Source organism: Equus asinus, chromosome 21 (genome assembly GCF_041296235.1).
Source record: "Equus asinus isolate D_3611 breed Donkey chromosome 21, EquAss-T2T_v2, whole genome shotgun sequence".
Lineage (NCBI taxonomy): Eukaryota > Metazoa > Chordata > Mammalia > Perissodactyla > Equidae > Equus > Equus asinus.
In genome coordinates this window covers 17,031,593-17,053,864 of record NC_091810.1, presented here as the reverse complement: position 1 = coordinate 17,053,864, position 22,272 = coordinate 17,031,593, and the positions used below count along the sequence as shown (strand labels likewise).

General features: G+C 39.3%; 1 protein-coding gene across 9 annotated transcripts in view; it reads right to left on the bottom strand.

Moving 5' to 3' along the window:
- The window catches only part of VGLL4 (vestigial like family member 4), a 141,759-nt gene that overhangs the window by 60,523 nt on the left and 58,964 nt on the right, over positions 1–22,272 (bottom strand). The window contains exon 1 of one of the 9 annotated variants that reach the window (XM_014838381.3): positions 15,427–16,042. The exons of 7 other annotated variants lie outside the window; for them this stretch is intronic. In XM_014838381.3, the coding sequence (XP_014693867.1) occupies positions 15,427–15,508 (82 nt within the window). In that variant the 5' untranslated portion in view covers positions 15,509–16,042. Of the gene's footprint in view, positions 1–11,174; positions 11,274–15,426; positions 16,043–22,272 lie in introns of those variants that run through there. One more of the 9 variants, XM_070493110.1, reaches the window with a different exon arrangement.

The following is a 22,272-nucleotide window of genomic DNA, read 5'->3' as shown; positions in this document are numbered from 1 at the left end:
TTGGTTATGTCTGATTGTGATCTACTGAGCTCCTATTTAAAGCAAAAGTGCTTCTCAGTTTATTTTCATCAGTCTGTGGGAATTTTCCTTATTGTTTCTCATTCAGCTGCTCCCATTCACCAGTTAGTACAATGCTTTTCAAAGTACGGTTCTTGAACCACCTATATCAGAATCACCTGAGACGCTTATTTAAAATGCCTGTTCTGGGGCCTGACCCCAGGTGTAATGAAAAAGTTGTCCAGGGACCCTAGAAATCTGTCCTTTTATCATCCTTTTCAGGAGGTTCCACACACACCAGCATGTCTCTTCTCTTGTCTCTTTTCCACTTTCAAAACTGATAAATACTATGATCAACTAGTACTACGATGAATCAAACATTTCCAACTGCCTAAGGCGTGTTTTGGCAGTGACGTGGTGGAAGGGAGAACTGATGACTGTGAGCATCCGGAACCTTGGTTGGGTGACCCTCACTGGTGCCTCAGTTTCCCCACATGGAAAATGGGTATTCCATCTGCTGCTTTATGTTCCCTATAATGTATACTGCCATATACTTCCTATACGTCTTGTGCATAACAAAACAACTCATTCCCCAAAAGCTCTGAATGTGGCCCACGAGATAGACAATAAAAGCCTTGCACAGATAGAGTCCATGACTACCAATTTGTAAGTTTCTCAAAGTCCAGAAAGATGAGAGGGGCAGGGAAGGAAGCAGAGAGAAACTTGCACTTTAACCGCAGAAATTAGTCTCAACTTGCTCATCAGGAAACTGCCAGCATTCTCCCAGCTGGCAGCTCATGATTAAATTGAGGCCAGCCACAAAGCCGCTGTGATCACTCTCTGAGACACTACAGAAGGTAAACTGAGGACAGAGTTAAGAACAGCCCAGCATTAACTGATGCTGGAAGAGGGGGAGGTCAAAATTCTCTCTGGTGGATCCATCTTTTAAAACACCTCATTTCAGGGGCCAGCCCCGTGGCCCAGTGGTTAAGTTTGCGTGCTCTGCTTCAGTGGCCCAGGGTTTCGCTGGTTCAGATCCTGGGCGCGGACGTGACACCGCTCATTAGGCCATGCTGAGGCGGCGTTCCACATGCCACAACTGGAAGGACCCACAACTAAAATATACAACTATGTACTGGGGGGACTTGGGGAGAAAAGGTACAAAAAAAAAAAAAGATTGGCAACAGTTGTTAGCTCAGGTGCCAATCTTCAGGGGGAAAAAAAGACACCTCATTTCATTCTGAGAATATTTATAAATTAAGAAATAAAGTAAAAATAATTAAGAAATAAAATAATTTAGAAAGAATCACATATGCTAACTTCTAAAGGTTTCTCTCTCCAAAAATTCAAAAGTGCCAGAGGCTTTTTATTTTGTCCCAGATTGTTTTTCAAATGCTAGTTCATAACAGAAGGGATGGCTCATGATAGGTGGATGTTGCCATTGGTGCCAGATAATTCATCAAGGACAGTACATTTCTTTTAAATCCTATGAGTAGGCCTCCTAGGTAGGGTGGCTAACATTTGGCAGTCTATCTTACCTGACCCCACGCAACTGAGAACAAAACTACAGATCATGTAGTTTATAATCCATCATAGTTTATCTTGAATGACATTTAGATCTGAAGTCTTTGAAAGGATAGGTTTGAAAATGCCAAAAACTTTATATCTACTTAGATACAGACATATATAGGTACATATAGATAGATATATCTTTAAATATAGATATAATATATAGACAGATATATACGTATCTATATATAGATATATATATTTCTATACAGATATATCTAGGTATAGACATAGATATATCCTTTAAATTTATATATAAATTTTCCAAATATAGCTATGTATCTATCAATAGATATCCATGTGAAATTAGAGATCTAAAATAAAAAATCCAATTTCACTGCCACACACACACATATATATATATATATATATATATATTCAGAGATGCACATATGTATATATGAACGAATAGAATTTATATTATAAAATCGCCACATGTACAGTATAAATTACTTGAGAGCAGGGAGTCTAGCCACTTTACATACAGCCATTGCTCCACGCAACATATAAGAGAGTGAGCAAAGCTGAACCAAAGACAAAGCCAGGACTGTCAGTCTACCTGCGAGCAGAAATAATCACTCAGATACTAAAAATAAACCATGCTATTGCTCCAGAGGGGTTATAGCACAGAGTTGGGACCATGACATTTTGCTGGGTTCAAGTGCAAATCAGCAAACAAAATGGCATGTTTTTCTCCTGCTTTTCCACAGCCAAAGAAGAGCGAAGAAGGCATTCCAGGCACGGTATAATGGCCCAGCCCAACTTTATCCAGGAGCTATTGCTGCTTCTCAAAAAACGTTGTCTTTTGGATAAATGAAACGTGGTATATCCATAAAAGGGACTATTACTCAATAATAATAAGGAATGAAGTATTGACAAATGCTACAATATGAGTGAACCTTTCATTATGCTAACTGAAAGAAGCCAGTGACCAAAGGCCAAATATTGTATGATTCTATTTCTATAAAATATCCAGAATAAGCAGAGCTAGAGACAGAAGTAGACTACTGGTCACCAGGGCCTAGGAGGAAGGGGGGAATGGAGAGTGACTGCTAACGGGGCCAAGATTTCTTCTGAGGGTGATGGAAATGTTCTCAACTTAGATCACGGTGGTGGATGGCAGAACTGTTACTATACACTTTAAATTGGTGTATATTGTACACTTTGCATGGTAGGAACTGTACACTTTAAATGGGTGAACTTTCTGGTATGTGAATTATACCTCAGTAAAGTTATTAAAAAATACTAGATTTTTTTTTTAAAAACTATCATCTATAAAAAGCTATAGCAGAAACATGGCCAACAATGAGGAGAGTAAATATGGCGGCTCTTTATCATTCCAAGACTCTCAATGAGCCCTGGGCATTACAAGAATCAGCCAAGCAACTGTCACAGCTGCAATGGTAACCAAGGAGAGAAGAATCAAACGTGGAAGAGAAATTCTTCTAAACCCAAAGAAATAAACTGAAAAAAAATACAGACACACACAAAATCAACAACACGAGGCCCTGTATAGGTGTACATGTGTCCCAGTGTCACTCCTGTCACCAGAGTTTCTCTCATTCTCCTCTTGCTACTTAAAAGATAAGCCCTGGGAAAGGCAGGGCTTTTTTTTTTTCTTCTTATGACGCACAAGATCTAGCACAGCTGGAGATTCCATAACCTTTAAAGGCAGTAATGAGTATTTTAAGGTGCCACGAATATTCCCCGAACTGTACTCCAAACACCTTTGTGGTAGCTACGAGCTGTAATTACCCCCGCTTTTCAGTAGGAACGAGGGATTCATTCTACGGAAAATCCCTGATGGACAAATTAGGTAGCACTGACATCTCCCATACGGTGAAGTGAAGAATACGTCGCTAGAACTTCGCAACCATCGCTCTGCACAACAGAGCAAAGCTGAAGAGAGGAACGACAAAACCAAAGGCTGCCAGTCTGCGCAGTATAACAACCAAATTCCCTCAGCCCTCTCAGTAGGGCTGTAAGATCTCAAATCATCACCATTTACTTAGTGCCTGCCATGGTCACAAACGACGAGATGTGCCACTAGCAGAGGGATACACAGGAGATGGCAGACTCTTTGCCCTCAAGTAACACACTTCAGATGTGATGGTTTCATATATATACTTTATATATGTAAAATGTGAAATAATGTATCTATGTATATATACATATGTATCTATGTAAATATGTATGTGTGTGTGTGTGTGTATATATATATATATACACAGACATGGCAGTGAAATTGAATTTTTAATTTTTTGGTAAACATGCAAATGAATGTTATCATTTTCAAAGTAGTCATTCTGGAATGACTTGAACCTACTTAATCCTAAGAAAGCCGTCACTGATTAAAAAATATTTTCAAACTCCACTTGTGGAACTGGCTTCAGAAGGACATAGAAAAAACTAGCTCACCATTTTATAGGCATATTTACATAGAACTGGGCCTGGCAAATAGTAAGTGCTCCATAAGGGTCTAGTAAATATATGTTTAATCACTGGCCACTATTTACAATACTCAAAAGAATGTAACTCGGACCTTGAAGGCAACTTATAAAAACCCAACAATGTTCTGGGAATAAGATCATCACAGTGTTAGGTTAAATGTGTAATTTTCCAAGGTAACTATTTTGAAGACAAGCTTAAACACCTTACTTATTTAGACGTATAAGCTGTTACATTTGTTTGCTTTTAATGTCATACTTTATTTACATTAGAGATAACAAAATACAAGGGCGATATAACTGCCAAACGAATATTATATATAAACTCTACAGAAACTCAAAAGAGGAGGATATAAACCTGATCATGCACTGAACGAGTACAAGGCTTCTTGCTAGGCATTTGAGGACTTAGGTTACAGCACAGTTCCTGCCTATAAAAAGTTTCAGGTAAAGTTTCATAAAGGGAGGTTGTAGCTACACCCTGAAGAATATACAGAACTTACGCAGCTGGAAAGTAGCAGGAAGGGCCTTCTAAAGAGGGGAGGGAGGTAATAAAAGAACCTAGAGAGTGAACTGCAGACAAACCAGAAGATAGATCAACCTGGAGCCCAGAGAGCTGAATCTCTGAGCTTTCTTTTAACAGGCCAGTGGTTGGTGAATCATTGCCAAATAAGAAATGAGGCAAAGCAACACTGCACTAAGCGAACATCTTCCCAAAAGAGTCCTCTGTGCCCCGGTGGTGTTTGCTCACGTCTCTCCATGGGGCTGCCTGCTGGTTTCCATGGCTTGCATTTTACCCATTTGGAAAAACAACCCCTCCTTTGACAATACCAAAATCACCACCTCTGCCTTGAAATTAGACAAGAAACATCTTCCAGCCTCTAACTTAGATGATCAACTCATCAAAAGTGGAGAATATGGCTTTTTGCACATAGTACCAATCAGCAGTGTCACAATAGGTATTCTAATAAGTAATGAGTTATAAGTTAATTAAAAACAACTTAATATTGTCCATAAACCCCCAGGAGGGCTAAAATTTTAAAACTGGCAATACCAAATACTCATGAGGACGCAGAGTTCCTAGAACCCTTATCCACTGATGGTGGGAGCTTAAGATGGCACAACTACTTTGGAAAACAGTTGAGCAGTTTTGAAAAAAGTTAAACATACCCAATGACCCAGCAATTCCCCTCTAAGTATTTATCCAAGAGAAGCAAGCGCATGTATCTACAGAAAGCCTTGTATAAAACTGTTCAGAGGGCACACCACAGAGTGAATATGCTAAATACCACTGAACTGTACACCTAAAAACAGTTACTATATCATATGTTATGTCTATTTTACAATAAAAAATGTGTAGGGCAACTTTATTCATAATAGTTAAAAACTGAAAACAACACAAATTTCCATCAACCTTAGACTAGATCAGCAAACTGTGATCTATTCGTACAACAGCCTACAGCACAGCAATACAAAAGAACAAACTACTGATCCTGCCCACAGGGACGAATGTCAAAAACGTGTTGACACAAAAAGTTGGCATCAAACGATCCTACTTATATACGAAGCTTAAGAGCAGCAATCTATGACTACAGAAGTCAAAGTAGTGGTTATCTTTGGGAGATGTGTATCGACTGGGAAGGAAGCATGAAGAAACTTTCTGGGGTGACAGAAAGGTTCTGTGTCTTGATCTGCACGGTGGTCACAAAAGGTATGAACATAGGGAAAAAATTCACGAAGCCATGCCCTGAAGATCTCACCCTAATTAACCATGCCTCAATAAAAATAAAAGAAAGGAAGAAAAAGGAAAATCAAACCAGTAGAACACCCCAGCATTACCCATATGAAGCCCAAGGTTTATATCTTGTCTAGCTCTCACCAAATCCTCTATTCTCACAAAATAAGAGCTCACAAAAAAAAGGGCCCTGTGGTGTTGTGGGATCTATCCTATTCGGGGCAATATCTTTTAAGGTCTGACCAGACTAGTTTAAGAGAAATATAGAGCTAATCCATTGGTTTCTTGAGCTTTTTAAAAATTCATTGAATTTTTAAATTCTAAATATATTTTATTCCTATTAGAACCCAAATGAACCATTTGACCTTTTTTTTAAGTTGATAATATTACAATAAATGCTCATTCCCAATATGACAGACAGGTATAATGGAGTGAGGCACTCTGCCTCTCTGACGGTGGAAATAAACCAAGTAAAAGATTCCAAAGGAAATTTTATAAGAGTTTTCTCAATATACTTTTAAATTCTTCACAAGATTATGGGACAAATAAATCACCCACTCAAATCTATATTCTGAAGTTTGAAAATAAAAGGAGTCACTTCTAAGTATAAATACAACTATTCTAAACAGTAAATCAACTAAGGCATCAATTTGTAATAATAACACTTTTCATAATCCGCGATTATCTTCCTTATTTCCCTGTTGTCTGTCTCCCCTGCTAGAATGTCAGCTCCAGAAAGTCAGGGATCTTGCTGTCTGTCTATTAACAGCTATATTCCCAGCACATAAAACAGCGCCTGGCACATAACAGGTATTAAATGTTTTCCCATAAATGATGAGTTTGTTTAACAGGCCACCCAAAAGTCAAGTAAGTAGAAAATAAGATGAGTAGGGCAGTGATTTCCAACAACCAGCCCACTTCAAACATTTCCCTACAGAATCTGACATTTAAAGAGTTTTCTTCTTTCTTCCCTCCTTTTCCCAGCTACCTTTCCTTCCTCTGGGAACATTCTAAGAGTTAACAAACTCACCTGTGTTCCCAACTAACTGAGTGTGTCTGGGTTAATCACATAATTTCAATGTTTCTTTATCTTTAATGAAACGACACTGGGGAGTAGATTCATCCATAAGCAGACACTGTGCTGCCTGGTGCTTCTAAGAACAGAGAGGACTGGGCCGGCCCGGTGGTCGAGTGGTTAAGTTCGTGTGCTCCGCTTCAGCACAGGGTTTCACCGGTTCGAATCCTGGCCACTGCTCTCCTTCTCCACAACCATTACCACAATCGGAGTTACCACCATCTCTTGCCTAAAGCACTGCAACAGGTTCACGTCCTCTTCTATTTCTACATCCTCTCCTTATTCTCTTCCAGTCTGTTCTCAACCTGTAACTGTAGTTTATTTTTAATGTTTATCAGCCTGCCTCATTCTTTCATGCTCTCCCACCCACCACACCAGGAGCTCCATAAAGCCCTGTCACTGTTGCTCACCATGTGCTCACCAGCACCTTGTTCCCAATGGAGTGGGTACTTGATAAGTATTTGAGCCAAGGGATGTAAGAATTTTAAGAATTTGGAAGGAGTCAGCATGAAATAGTACAGAGATCAACTAAGGTAAGAACTAAAAAACGTCCAATGAACTTGCCACTAGGATATCATTAGTGACCTTGTCCAGAACAATTTCAATGGAGCCATGGGAGCAGAAATCAGATGATGGCAGATAGAGAAGAGAATGGGCAGAAAGGAAGTGGAGATACACTGACCTGCTTACGATAACTTGGATGGCAGGAGAAAGAAAGTCTAATAGCTGGAGGGGAACACAAGATTTAAGGGTGGATTTGTTTTCACTTTAAAGCTGGGAGAGACTTTGTGCATGAGCACATGATGAAGAGAAAGACCCAGGAGAGGAAGGAGGAGAAATGAGGAAAGGAACAAATCACTGATGAGTCTGAGGCCAGAGGGCTGGGACTTGTGAGCACCAATATAAGATTTAGCCTTTCACTGAGCCTACGGAAAGGAAGGAAGGAAGGAAGGAGTTGGATTCAAAAGAGTTTGCAGGGGGGAAAGCCAAGATGTGGCGGTTCCTCTGTTTTCTCCTTAAATGATACATAAGGATCCTTCCAGCTCTATTATAAGAAGGCCCTCTGCCATTCTCTTTCTTGGACAAAATATAGAACCAAGTACGGTATGCATACGTGTGTGTGTGTTATATGTATATATTTTTTAACGTGTTGTATTTATTATCAGACACCAAAGGGAACGTCTGATGTCTGCTTTTAGTTCTGGAACTCTCCTTCACTCTACCACTCCCCCTACCAATATCAGCCATCTCTTACTGGTATAAATCCTCTAATTGAAAAAGGGCTCTAATCACCGTCTCCAGAAACTAGTGGTAATTGTTGCCAATTGTGAATCCAGCAGAACAGTGCTAGAAAACTTTGCACAAGTTTTATAACAAGAATGACCACAATTTTCCATCACATTTACCCTCTACTCAGTAGAACTTAAAGCCTGGTACAGCTGCCATTACATATTCCTTTTAAAAAGCCACCTAAATCACTCTCACGGGTGATCTTAAGCCTTGGCAAAAAGGTCACAGCTTTTCAGCAGGGAAATAAAACAAGGGTTCTTGGTGGGGTCAGCCAACAGTTTATCAGTTTCTCATCAGAAAAATAATAGTTTAAAACGACACACATAGTAAGAACAGGAGAAAATGGGTACAGGAAAAAGCTGCTGAAATGAAAATAAAATTTTAAACCAATCCCTTGTCACTTTAATAGTGCTGCCACATAATGGAAGACGTGCTTGTTTTCAAAGGGGGGGATAATGTCCAGAAATTTGCACTCATCACTCCCTCATCTGCTACCAGAGAAGAAGCATAGGCTCATCCAGCTGGATTTGGGGTAGTGTAAACAACTTTGCTAAATTGCTTGGCAGAGCGCATCTGCATGAAACCATTAAATTCTGTAATTCACTCTATTAAAATCAAATCATTAGCAAAGAAGAATTAACAGGCAACTATTTTCATGCAAAACAGATATAAAATAAAAATCAAGGGCAATACATATGGATGATTCTTCTTCATTCATAATTTTAGATGGTGCATAATGTAGACTATTGTTTCAGATCTTCGTTGCTCTCTAACAGCCATCTCTATACAATGTAGAGTATTGTTTGAATACTGGAACAATTTAAGCTTTTTCTGTGTATCTAAAAGTCCCTGGATTAACATCCAAAGAAACCTGGCACTGCAACAAAGTTGACTCGTAACAAGTCTCAGCCTTTAAGTAAATTGCTTATTAATGCAGAACTAAAGTCACCGTTCAGACCCTAATTAAGCTACGCATCTCCAGAAATGCCCCCTACTTTGCACTCTCCAAAACTGTGCAAAAGTTTTTCTAACACACCATTTTCCCCATTACAGCACGGGTGATCGAGTGCTTTAACAGGTGGTAAAGACAGTGAACAAAATATTGACTGAAAAAAAGTTCAGACCAAGGCATCACCAGTTCTATTTAATAAACAGTGGAGCAGCAGGTGAGTGAGAAGGAAGGCTGGACAACCACACCTATCAATCCCCCACACTCTCAGATAAGTGGGCTTCATATGGAAAAGACAGCCTCTTAGGACCTGCTCATTACTTTAAAAGACCTCATCAACAAGACACAAAAGATTTACAGGATAATTTCAATTATACAGGGCTCAAAAAAATTCCAGACAAAACTAAGCTGATTTGTTTAGAATTGCATACATAGGTGGTAAAGGGATAAAGAAAAGCAAGTTACCCTTGTGATGCCCTCTTGGGGTTGGGAGGAATTTTGATTGGGAAAGAATACTTGAAGGAGGCGATTTACTATTTCTTGACTTGGTGATGATTACAAAGTTGTTTACTTTTTAACTATAAACTACACCTATGTTTTATGTTCTTTTATGGATATATGGTATATTTCATTTAAAAAATGTTGAGAAAGAGACAGACAGAAAGACAGACAGACAGACAAAGTCCAAGCCCCAAGACCTAACACATTCCTTAGCAGAGTGTAGGCATTGGGTGACAAAAGGACAGTACTGAGTTTTCTGTGATCACTTACTAAATATATTTCAGTTTGTTATGTTTACAGACTTCTTTGCAAACAAATGGATGAAATGTTAAGAGTTCAGAAAGATCATATAAATAGCAACAAATTAAAGAGAACTTTAAGAATAGATTTTCTATTTCATTTAGGGTAAATAAACATTCTTTCAACTACTAGCAATTCACATTGTTAGGATAAAACATATCCTGTATACAATACCCTGAAATTAAAACAATCTACAGAATTCTAAGGGAAAAACATGCAGAAAAGAAGGCAAGACAACAAAGCAAACTGATGAAAATAATTCCTCGGAACTTAGCAGAAGATCTAACACTCAGGAAGGCAGAGAGAGGGAACAAATTGAGATAGCAAAATCATCTCAGACTCTGCTTTTAAAATTAAGTGTCCACGGTTGAAGGTTTTGGGGGAGGGGCAGCAGTGCTGATATACGAGCTCACTAAAAAATAAAAGACGGAGAAGGACTATTTTTTGAGGACAAAGTGATGTTGCTGAGCGAGACTAGAGAACAGTCCCAATGAGCTCAACAGGAACACACAGATGCCACCACATATCAACAGTCACTGAATAAATGTTGAGACAGAGAGAGAAAACAGATAGAGCCAGAAACAATCCCTTGTAAGACTGGTTTCATATATTTGTGTCCATGCAGAAGTGGTCAATCTGGATCTAATTTCTTCGTGACAAAACCTCGTCTTCTGCAATATCCTCACAATCGAGCAGAACCGAACTATATTGAGAGGTTCTGAATCTCCTCACATGCCAATGAGGAAGTTCTTTGTACCTACGGCATCTTGTTAAAAAAACCTTCTTCACAGCAGCAAATGGAAGCACCCTAGGACAGAAGGCCATGCAGACAATAGGGAAGGGAAGGAGGAAGGAAGGAAGAGAAACCTGCCTTCCAAAACAAAGCCATGTGTAGGCTCCAAGAGATAAACAGCCAAGTAAAATAATCCTTCCAGAAGAGGGTAGAGAAACAAGGGTGGGGAGCTGGAAGGAAGGAGGGTGTAATCACACCTTCACAAACTGTAATTAGAAGAAACACAAACCGGCCAGCTCTCTCACAGGAGCCTCTTGGGCTCACCTGGGCATGTTTTATTAATCAGACTCCTCCCAGTCTCTCTCTCTCTCTCTCTCTCTCTCTCTCTCTCTCTCTCTCTCTCTCTCTCTCCCTCTCTCCCCCACACTCACTCCCTCTCTCCCCACCTCTCCCTGCTCTCTCCCCCTCCCATTCCTCCTCCCCTCCTTCTTCCCCACCCCCTACCCTTCACCCTCTCCTACAAATAACAAGCTAAAGTAAAATGAACTTCCACAGTAAAATAGTTGCAGATGTTCTACCTCAGAATACACCCCTGGATCCACAGCTGGAGACTTGCTTTGCAGGGCTGGGGATCAGAGGCTGGTACAAAATGGATCTGCTCTGTGGCCTTTTCACCTTAATCATACCCAACACTCCTAAGCTTCCTGATCCCTCTGAGGTCATTAGACAAAGAACAATGAAACCAGGACTCCATTAAACTGCTGGTAGTTAGACTGGCAGGAAACAAAAGAAACCCATCCCCCATCCTTGCTCACATCCCTAGCAGAGACTCACTCAACAACTCTTGTTGTGTGCATTTTCCTTTAGATTCCAGAAAATTAATTTAAACGTAGCCTGTGATGAAACAAGTGATAACTATGTTCTAAAACAATAAACAGCTCTAAAATTTGAGGAACTTAGAATACTCTTCTCTTAAGCTTTCAGATGATCACAATATGCAACTTATTCTTACTTTCTCCCAATATAAATCACAGTATTAAATTAAAAGGGGAGAAATCTGCTACCAAATTACACACTAATGGCTCTTAACCCATAATTAAAGTATCACTAACAGCAGCTTAAAGCCACAGCCAACCGTGAGCACATTAATTAGGACACCTAAGTTTTCAGCAGCAAATAATTATATAAATATAACCGTCGGCCATCTTGAGAAAAGTCAATGGTCTAACCAGCTCCCTGCTCCCTTGGGGAAACACTCTGTGTGAACTGGCATTACACAGGGCCGCCTCCTCTGCACAATCAGAAAAAGTAAAGCAAACCTAAGTGCCAGAGTAGCAAGGAGAATGAATTCTAACAAGCTTGGTCACCTGGAGTTCTCATTACCATCTTTCCTGAGCTACGGCCTGGGAATCTAGACCAGCAACTGGCTGCAGAGGAATGAAGCACTCAGGACAGACTGGATGTGCACCGTCACCCAAGATGGCATCCTGTGCTAGGGGCTCTGAGGGTCCCTGGACAGGACCCGGTCTCTAACATCTCAGAACTAATAATTAAGGACAGAAGACATAAAATAATGTTGGAGAGCCAGTATGGTATTGAAGAACCACAGGATAGTCCAAACCAGTGGGTTCCCTCCTCAATTCAATTCTGCTACAAACCTTCTCAAGAAACCTAAACAGACAATTTACCTCTCTGGGCCTCAGTTTCCTTGGCAAAAACAAGGTAAACGTATTTGATATGTCTAAGGACTTGCATAGCTTTGCAATAATTAGATAATTAGAGAATAGAAGATCGTATATAATTAAACACTAAATTACACAGTAGCAACTATGCCACTGGAGAGATTTCAATGATTTTTTTTTTAGTCAGCCACTTCCTGAGAGCCAAATCAGGCACCGTGCCAGACTCAGGGACACAGCAGTGATCAAGACAATGCCCCGCCATCACAAGGCGTTCAGTCTACTAGTGGAGTATTCTCAGTTCAGAGGGAAAAAATGAAGGCTGAGGATGGCCTATGACCTTTTCATGCAGATGGAGGCAAAATCTGGATTCAAGTGGGTACCGATTTGAACTTTCAGTAATGAACTAGTTAATGGTTGAGGATTGTCGTAATAAACCATGAGGTGTTTTAACAAACACACTAACATAAGCAGAGTGCTGCTAATTTGCTCACCACCAATGAAGGTAATTAGTTAGTTTCCAGAAGTTAGCCAGACTTAAACTCTCCCTGCCCTTCACCAATCTTCTTCTCCTATCCCAATGGGGCCCCACCCCACCCAAACCTACTATTTGTGGTTAATTTTTTCCTTTACTCTCTTTTCAATTATGCTTGTAGATTACTACAGTGAAAGTGCCAGAGAGAATTCACCAAGCAGAGGCCCTACCTAAACCACTCAGAGTCCACTTTGTGAATGTGGGATTTCAGGAAGACCTTATATGCGACAAGATAATTGGTTTAAAAAGACTTATTTGTGTCTAAGTTGGTAGAGAGGTTGAATAAAGACAATGCAGAACATGGTTTATTTTGAAGAGTAGAGCTGTTAATAAAACTAACGAATATGTTATAACTAACCTAGAGAATAAGAAAAACTAACCATCAACATCTTAATTTTTAAAACTAAACATTCAGAAAATTAACGTGTCCCTTATTCTTAAGAGATGTGAAACTTGCCTGTGCCCTCAGTGGAATTAAATGCTGCCCACCAACTGTACATTCCATTTTCCAAATAACCTCCCAGGAATGCTGGTGTGCTATGTTTAATAGGAATATTCTCAAAGTGTCAGATCTAAAGGAACAATAACTCTTCCAACTTTTCTTACCAAAAAAAAAAAATCCCATCTAAGATTTATGCCCATCTTCAAAACACTCTTTTGAGTTCAGAGCAGATGTGTGCAGTGTTTACACTGAGAAAACCACTGGGACATAAACAACCCACTATAAACACCACTCAAATTTTGCTGTGCTTTTCTTCATGTCCTGTGTATTTATTTTGGTGTTAAAGTAATGTTAACTTTCATAATAAGGAAAATAGCAGCAGATGTTTAAACCAAACAGACTATGGCAAATCATCCCACATATCTACTCAACTTTCAAAATCAAAGTTTCGTCCTCCCAAATAAGGAAGCCAGAAGACTGCTCTCACTGTGTTACCTACTACCCAACAATAAATCAACCTGGGCACGCTTTCCATGAGCTTTTCCTCACCACCAACTGGAGACAGAAAAAATGATCGTGCTATCAATTTGCTAGCAAGCCTTATATTCTTCTCTTAGGCTGATCATTGTTTTGTTTTGGTTTTGAAAATATCACATTACTCGATGACAAACACAAGTCAATGGAAATCGCCTTAAGGTTTTCATTTCTTGTTCACTGAAAAAGTCTAAGAAACTAACTGCAATATGTTAATTTCACAGGCAACAAGCCCAGCCGCTTGCTACTTAGTTCTGAAGAAGTCTCCCTTTTAAATGAGGGACTTCAGAAGTAAGATGATACTTAAAGCAGCAGATTCAAAGAAAGCAATTCACCAAAATTCTTATCAGTGGAACAACTAGGAGTAAAGAAAAAACAAAAAAAGCTTTTTTAAAAAAAAACCTTAAGTATGAGATCCTTATCCATAGAGTTAAAAAAAATAAATAAATTAAAACAACAAAAAATTGAATGAGATTATTTTCTTTCTTGAAGGGGAAAGGGTAAGTTTTCAACTGATTAGGCAACAGGCCTGAAATTTTTACATGAAAAATACAAGTGGGTCGGGCTCACCCTCCCACATTTCTTCAATGTTTTCTTGTTCAGTTCACTGTAGGAGAAAACATGGAAACTGCTCCTGCTGAATCAGAAAGGAGATGGTGCCTCGATTTGTATGTGGTTACAACAAAAAACACTCCTCCTGCCAAGCTGCATTCCCCCAGAGATGCCTCTCCGGCCACTCAAACCCAGGCCATTACCACTGTTTCAAATCGCACGTAGATAATGTTCCAACAGATTAAGAAATCGCTTTCTCTCTTCTTACTACTAACAGAGACGGCTTCAAATACTACAAGGCAGTGGGGAAATACCTCATGGTTTAGTAGGAGGTAATAAACAATAAGAATCCGGAGTTGTTTTTTTTTTTTCATCTAGCTTTCTGGTTGGTATGTTGTGCAATCACTTCCACAAGGGACCAGAGTGTGGAGGGAACATCCTTCAATGTCAGAACTCTTTCAGAGCTGTACAGGAAATGGGAAATCAGACAAAGAGCCAGTCTGTGCTCTGTGACACGGGTGCCCTTCCAGTCCTCCAAAATGAACAGAAAAATTCTTCATTGTTTGGAGTAATCACTCCCAAAAACAAAAATTCACTGTAACTTTCTGTTCCCCTCTACAGGAAAATCCAAAGCACTGCTGGAATACAACATGAGTGTATGTTTAAAATAAGTATCAAAGCAAAAAAACAAAAACAAAACTCGACACATTTAAGTTTTACTTGGGTCCTAGAAGTACTTCCTCTAATGAGAATGTCAACAGAAATCAAAAAAAAAAAAAAGAAGAAAAGAAAACATTTTAAAGAGTTAAAAATTTGAAGAGTTAGTATGTTGCAAGCATAAAGCAAACTTTTAACAGTTTCTATTTCACCGCCTCCCCGCCCCCCAGCCCTCTCCACCGGAACCCTGAAGGCTCAGATCCAAACAACCAACTTTGTATCGAAAACAGTACATAATAACCGCTCGCTTTTCAAAGCACCCTCAAGTCCCAAGAAAGAGAACAAAATGCAGAGAAGGCATTCAGAACCCTAAAGAAGGAGTGGCCTTGACCAAAGCAGTGGAACAGCAGTTTCCAGAACGGAAGCTCTACCTTCATAGCACAGAATGCCGATATTGTTGTTCATCTTGTCCAAGTACTGGTAGTTCAACAGGTCCATCTTCATAAATAGCATTTATTGGGCTAGCACAGAAAACCAGCTCTTTGCTTTCGCCCCAAAAGAGTACGTTTCAAAAATCAATTATTGCTGAGTAGCTCCTGGCTCTTCGCTTAAACTTCACAAAGACGGAGGCCCGGCCTCAGATGATCAAAACAAAGTATGTAAAAGTAAAAAAAAGAACACACGCACAAAAAAAAATCGAACTCGCACAAAACCCTTCAAGGGTTTATTTGTAGACGGTATACGTTTTGTATCCTCAATTGAGCATTTAAAAATTGTTTCAGAAGTCTTTACAGGTCTTTTTTCGAAAATAAAAAAGGAGTAAAAAAGAAAAACACGAAGCACATTTCCTAGGACAAAGCCACGCTCGCTTTCCTCACAGCCCGCTGCAAGTTAACTGCGCTGACATGCTGGCTATGCTTGGTATGACTCGTATGCAATCGAGCTTCCTCTTCCCAGCGGGAGGGGGTCGGAGCATGCTCACTGAGCCCCTGGAGCTCTTCAAACGGCGGGGCTATTTTCTGCACAAGATCAGTCTCTAAATGTACTAAGTGTTTGAAAGAAAGAGAAAGAGGAGGTGGAGTCTGTACAGAGGGCCCGTGGCAGAGCTGCGCTTGACAGGAAGCAGCCTTGCCACTGCAAAACCGTAGGAGGGAAAAGAAAACCCAGGAAGTTTCTTTTTCGGGAGCTGAGAAAAAAGTAAAAAAGCCATCATGGAAGCAAACTTCCATGGCATTTAACTTTGGTGTATCTTCAATTTTGAGTTTCAGAAACCCAAGTGTTTTGCTGTGGTCCATAAAACACACAGATTTGTAAGGTTTCTTTTTAAAATTGTTTTACAATGTCCACTTACACTTCCTATATTTAAATTTCTGATGGTAATGCTGCTACATGTAACGTCTCTCTTAATCCTCATAACAATCACATGGACAGGGCAGGGGTGGTCTTACAGCAGCGGAAACTGAGGCTCAGAGGGATTCAAGACTGGCCCATGGCCCCAAAATAATCGGTAAAACTACTTTTAGAGTGTTTTTTCCCTAATATTATAACCTTCTAAAGAACAAGGTGGGGAAAACAGAGAGTTTAAGCAAGTAATACTGATATATCCAAAAGTGAAAGTCTACTTGAAATGATGGGGTGGGGGGTAAAATTATTTTCATTTGCACATATGAAAGCTGTTCCGTCTGTGCACCAGAGGCACCCAGCAGCCTGCCGCCATGTCATTCCTTGTTGGAAGGACTTGGGGCTTAAACTTTGCCATCTCCAATATCTAGCACAAGTAGGTGCCCAAAAGCTGTTTACTGAATGAGTGAACCACTTCAGCACACGAAGAACACACTAGCAAAACAGGGAAAAACTGGTTTTATCTTTGCACATCACAGCTAGCTTTTGACACCATAAATAGACAATTCACCACAGGAAGTGTTTCTGTACTGATATTATTGTATGGTATTTGAAGATTTAGAAAATATCAAGGAGTGTGCCATATTGTAGACCAAGACCTGAAATTTTAATGCTCTAAAAGAAGAGGTGAATAAATAATTTCGAGAGGTTATATGTTAAAAATTCAGCAATAGTTGCATTTTGGGTAAGAGGCATGTTCACGGCAAGCTGTTCTAATCAAATCTCATTTGGAGATTAACACAACACCCAACACCGTTGCCATCACTGCTACAACGGCTGTAACAGGGATAGCAGCAGGTGAAGTAGGCAACAGAAGAATCAAGATTTTACAAGCTCTAATTTATAAGGATATTTATTAATGCTAGATTACATATTCTAGGTACTGAATAAGCTATATTGAAAGCTATGTATTCCATCACTTATAATTAAAATACTTTGTGGTATTTGGCAGGCAGGGTAGAAAGAAAACTCTTATTGCATCTATTATAGACAAGATTATTGCACTGAATCTTAATATCTTTAGGTATAGATGCAAATTCAACTGATAGCTTTGGAGAACAATTATTGTGCTACGTTCTTGACATAAATTCTCAATCAGAAAACGTTATGAGTCGTTAGCATAACCCACGTGGGAGAGAGCTGGCTGCACATCAGAGTCAATGTGGAGCTTCTAAAAATCCTGATATATAATCTAAGGTGAGGCCCAGCATCAGTATCATTTTTAAAGGGTCCCATGTGATTCTAATATGCAGCCAAGGCTGAGAAACATTGCTTTCATCCAAGAAGGAAAAAATTACCTGCCTTAAGATACTTCATTTTATATACTTAGTTTGAGAAGGATAGTTTTGTTTTTTTAAATAGTGATTTAACCAAATTCAAACAATACAGTTGTAAAAATATGAGTAAAATATTCAGTAACTTCCTTTAATATCTCAGTATCACTTACAACATGGTTCTCGGCCTCTGAGCGGCAATCATCTGTATGCACACAGTTCCACAGGTAGACTCTGACTTTTGTTTAGAATGATCTGTCATAACACCTCCATCCCCTAGTCACATCTTTCCCACTGATTCGGGATGCTAGCGTGGTGCTACTGACGTGTGGTCCACAGACGGGTTCAAGAACTGCTTGTCACTATCCACAAGAGACAGATACACAAACCAAGAGTGAACATTTGGAAACTTTTATAGCAATTTGACAGAGTAATTTTATGTCTCTTAAATCTTCCACCCAGACAGTCTGAGAAGCCCTGTGCTAGAGGACGGCTAGCTCCAACGGCCGGACTCTGCAGTATGGTAAATGCCCTCGGCAACCCGGGCCTGCTCCATTCCAGCTCCTCACATCTTTCACTGTATGCTTCAAGAACATTGACCTCCCTACAGTTACTCTTAAAAACTACATTATTTCTCTTCTCGGTGCACAGGTTCTCTCTTGGTGAAAGACTTTTCCAGCCTGTCTACCCAGCAAACACCCATTCTTCCCTCAAGACTTGGCACATGCCTCTCACGTCTTGTGGGCCCGCCGTCCTTCCATCTCATTCCCTGCTCTGTGCTATCCTTTCCCCATGTACATGCTTCTATCCTAATCAGGTCTAGGCTTTAAGAGCAAGGGCTATGCCTTCTTCACCTTTGCAAGGTCAGTCTGGCATAAGCCTGGCACATGGTAGGCCATCAATAAATGCTTGTTGAATAAAATCAGTAGGGTTAAAACGCCTCACAGGCAGATTGTCAATTCCCCCCTCTCTACTCCCAGCACACTCTGGATTATCTAAAGACATGATCATGTCAACATCTTTTGGGGACCACAAGTCCTCACATTTGAGGAACACTCATCTAGATTCTGACCGAGCTTCAGGTTACAATCAACACATTCATTTTAAAAATCCAAATACTGGAAAATGTCAATGCTTCTCAAGTTCATTCATAGGCTAATATAGTTATAATTAAAGTACCAACAGGATTGTTTTTAAGGAAATTGGAAAGATGGTTCTAAAATTCATCCACAAAAAATCAGGTAGGAAGTTTTGCGGGTTTTTTTAAGGATGAAGAAATTTGAGCAGTCAGATATTTAAAACATAAGGCAAAGAACATTTTTGGGGTGGAAGTGGTACAGAATAAGTAGCTCTAAACATCTACTGTTATACAAAGTTTTTACTGTAAAAACTTTAAATACTCTAAGAAGATGTTCAGACTATCTAATTTGGAATAGGGAAACATCTCCTAAGCCTGAAAAGACCCTTAAATCAAAGACAGAAATCATAGAGGAAAACGCTGAGGAATTTGACTGAACATACAAATTTTATGTTTTTGTACATCCAAAAACACCCAGACCAAGTAGAGAGGCAAAACACAAAACAGAAGAATATATTTGTAATATATATATTATGGTGGATGAAGGATAAATACAGGGTCTTGGTATATAAAGAACATCTAAAAATAGAAAAAAATAAATATTTTTTAAGTGAGCAAAGAACATGAGAAACAAATGGCCGATACATTTTTAAAAATCTAGTGAGCCTCATTAAAAACTTAAAGAATACAAATTTTAAAAAAATTAAGTAATTCTCCATCTGCCAAATTAACAAAAAGAAAAGACGTTTTCGATCTTATTTAATGCCTGTGAGGCGAGATGCCATTGGAACCTGGGTTCCCTGCCGGTGGAAGCGTAAGCAGATAATGCCTTTCTACAGAGCAGTCTGACACACACACCAAGCTATCAGTGCTCTGGAAAACGCTCATATCCTTGTGCTTGCACTGGACTCTACTTCTAGAACTCTGTCTTAAGAAAGCAATAAGATTTGGTCAAAGAGTTACATAAAGATGCTTATCATTCTTATATTTATAATAATGAAAAATGGAAAACCTAAAGCGCAAAAATAAGGGAATGCATTATAACTGTGGTATATCAATGACAGAATATTGTTAAAATAGAAATAACAGCCCCAAATGGAGTCATTTGCCCCCACGACAGCAAACCAAGACTTAACTGCAGTTTCACGCTCTCACAGAAATGCAACCTTTAAGCAGTCAGCTGAAACTTCCTGATCAGCACCAGTAAGGTAAACTGCGTGAGACCCTTGCCGCTCCCTCCCACCAAAGAAGACGACCTGGCCTGAAACAATCCTTTCTCTTCTTTTGCTAATAACTTCCTTGCCCTCCTTCTGCTATCAAAACCTTCCATTCTGTACAACTCCTTGGAGCACCCTTCAAGAATTGCTGGATGGGACACTGCCTGACTCATGAATTCTTTAATAAAGCCAATCAGATCTCCAAATTTACTTGGCTGAATTTTGTTTTTAACAATATCATTCAGCTGTTATAATTCCTTCAAAAATATATAATGACAGGAGGAAATGCTACACTCTGTACTATATAATAGTACTACATATGTTAATTGAAAACAAGTAAAAAATAGGATATAAAAGTAGTATGTACACGATGCATCAATTTTCTTATATATTTATGAATATATACACGTAAGTAGAAAAAAGTATACATATGTATTTAAAAGACAGAAAGTACACCAAAATGTTAATAATGCCTATCTTTGAGTGGCGGGCATTTTTGACATTTTTCTGTATTTCTAATTTACCTACAAAGAGCATATTCCTTACATAATCAAGGTGAGGGTGAAGGAAGTTCCCCACTTTTGAAAAAGCAGACACATAATGAGAAAACATGCCCTGGTAAGGCACAAGCCGTGGAACATACGTATACCTTATTTTTAAACACTGTGATCTGTCCTTTTGATTTAGATTTAACAACTAAAGACAATAAAATTCCAAACATGTATTTAGACCTTTGTAAGATTCAGAGACGTTTATGATGAGGTGTCTGTCCTACAGCACAGCCTGCAATATAGCGATGTATGTCAACTACAGCTCAATAAAACTGGAAGAAAAAAAAGGGACAGCCCACAGAGAGAAACTCTGTTTAAACTTCCAGAGCACATAGACATATATGCACCTGCTTTCTGTCTTCATTATTTAGTAATCGTTTCACATATTAGTATCGATCCCCTAAACTAGACCATAAGCTTCTGGAGAAAAGGAAAACTAAGCTTCAGTTCTTGGTATAAAGCTCCCCAAGGCATACAATAAGTGCTCCATAAATGTTCACTATGGCAGCATCTTAGCATAATGATGGTAAAATGATGCTAGAAGCAAGCCCAGGCTAACTATTGGGTAAAATTGTTCTATTTGCTGGAGAGTTGACTACCAGTGTAAAACAGAGCTAGCACAACTGTGAGCTGCTTAATAAAAGCCAGCGATCAAAAGCACTCTCCAGACACTTTTTAAAAAACAAAATGCTTTCATCAGAGCACTTGCAGAAGTGGAATATTTTAATGTTAAGTCTAATAATAATCTCCTCAAAGACACTGGGAAATATAAATAACCCTACTGGGCTATTTGGTTCCCCCACTGGATTCAATTGCTCTCTTCTTCTCAGGATTCTAAGCAACCTAGATATTTAGCTAATGCTTTCATTTTAACATTTTTTTCTCCTTACCACACATTTATTTTTTTAGAAATCACTTTAACTTGACATGTGAATAATAATTTTAAAAGACCTTACCAAAGGAAGAAAATAAGTCTGACTGTACCTTGATCCAAGGTATTGGTTAAACGAGAAGTTGGATGTGTGAAAATGCATGTTTAAGAGCATCTCTAGAATCCACTGCAATTTATGGTTACATTCTTCAATATAATATGAACAGTCACAATAATAATGATGATGATGTTTGTTAGACACTTCACTGGTCAAGGAACTTTCACTGTTTTATCTAACTATCTTTTCCTTTTTTTTTTTTTTGAGGAAGATTAGCCCTGAGCTAACTACTGCCAATCCTCCTCTTTTTGCTGAGGAAGACTGGCCCTGAGCTAAGATCCATGCCCATCTTCCTCTACTTTATACACATGGGACGCCTACCACAGCATGGGTTTTGCCAAGCGGTGCAATGTCCGCACCTGGGATCTGAACCAGCGAACCCCGGGCCACCAAGAAGCAGAACGTGCGAACTTAACCGCTGCACCACGAGGCCGGCCCCTATCTAATTACCTTAATTACTAAGACAAGGTTGTGAGAAGGAAAGCATAGAAAAGGGCGGAAGTGAAAACCTAGCATTGAGTGGTAAGAAAGAAGACTGAAGAAACCAAAGCTTCTTTTCTTTTAAATGCTGTTCAGAATGCAAAGTTAAAGGCTTAGCTAAAAGCCCACCTTCTCCAAGCAGCCCATTAGCTGGAACCAATCTTTCATTCCATGGTATATTAGGCTTATGCTGCACTTAATTATAAAACAAGGCAGACTATGAGATAACTTATGGATCTCTCTCCTCCCAGATTATAAAGACTGCTTTCTACACAGTAGGTCCTCAA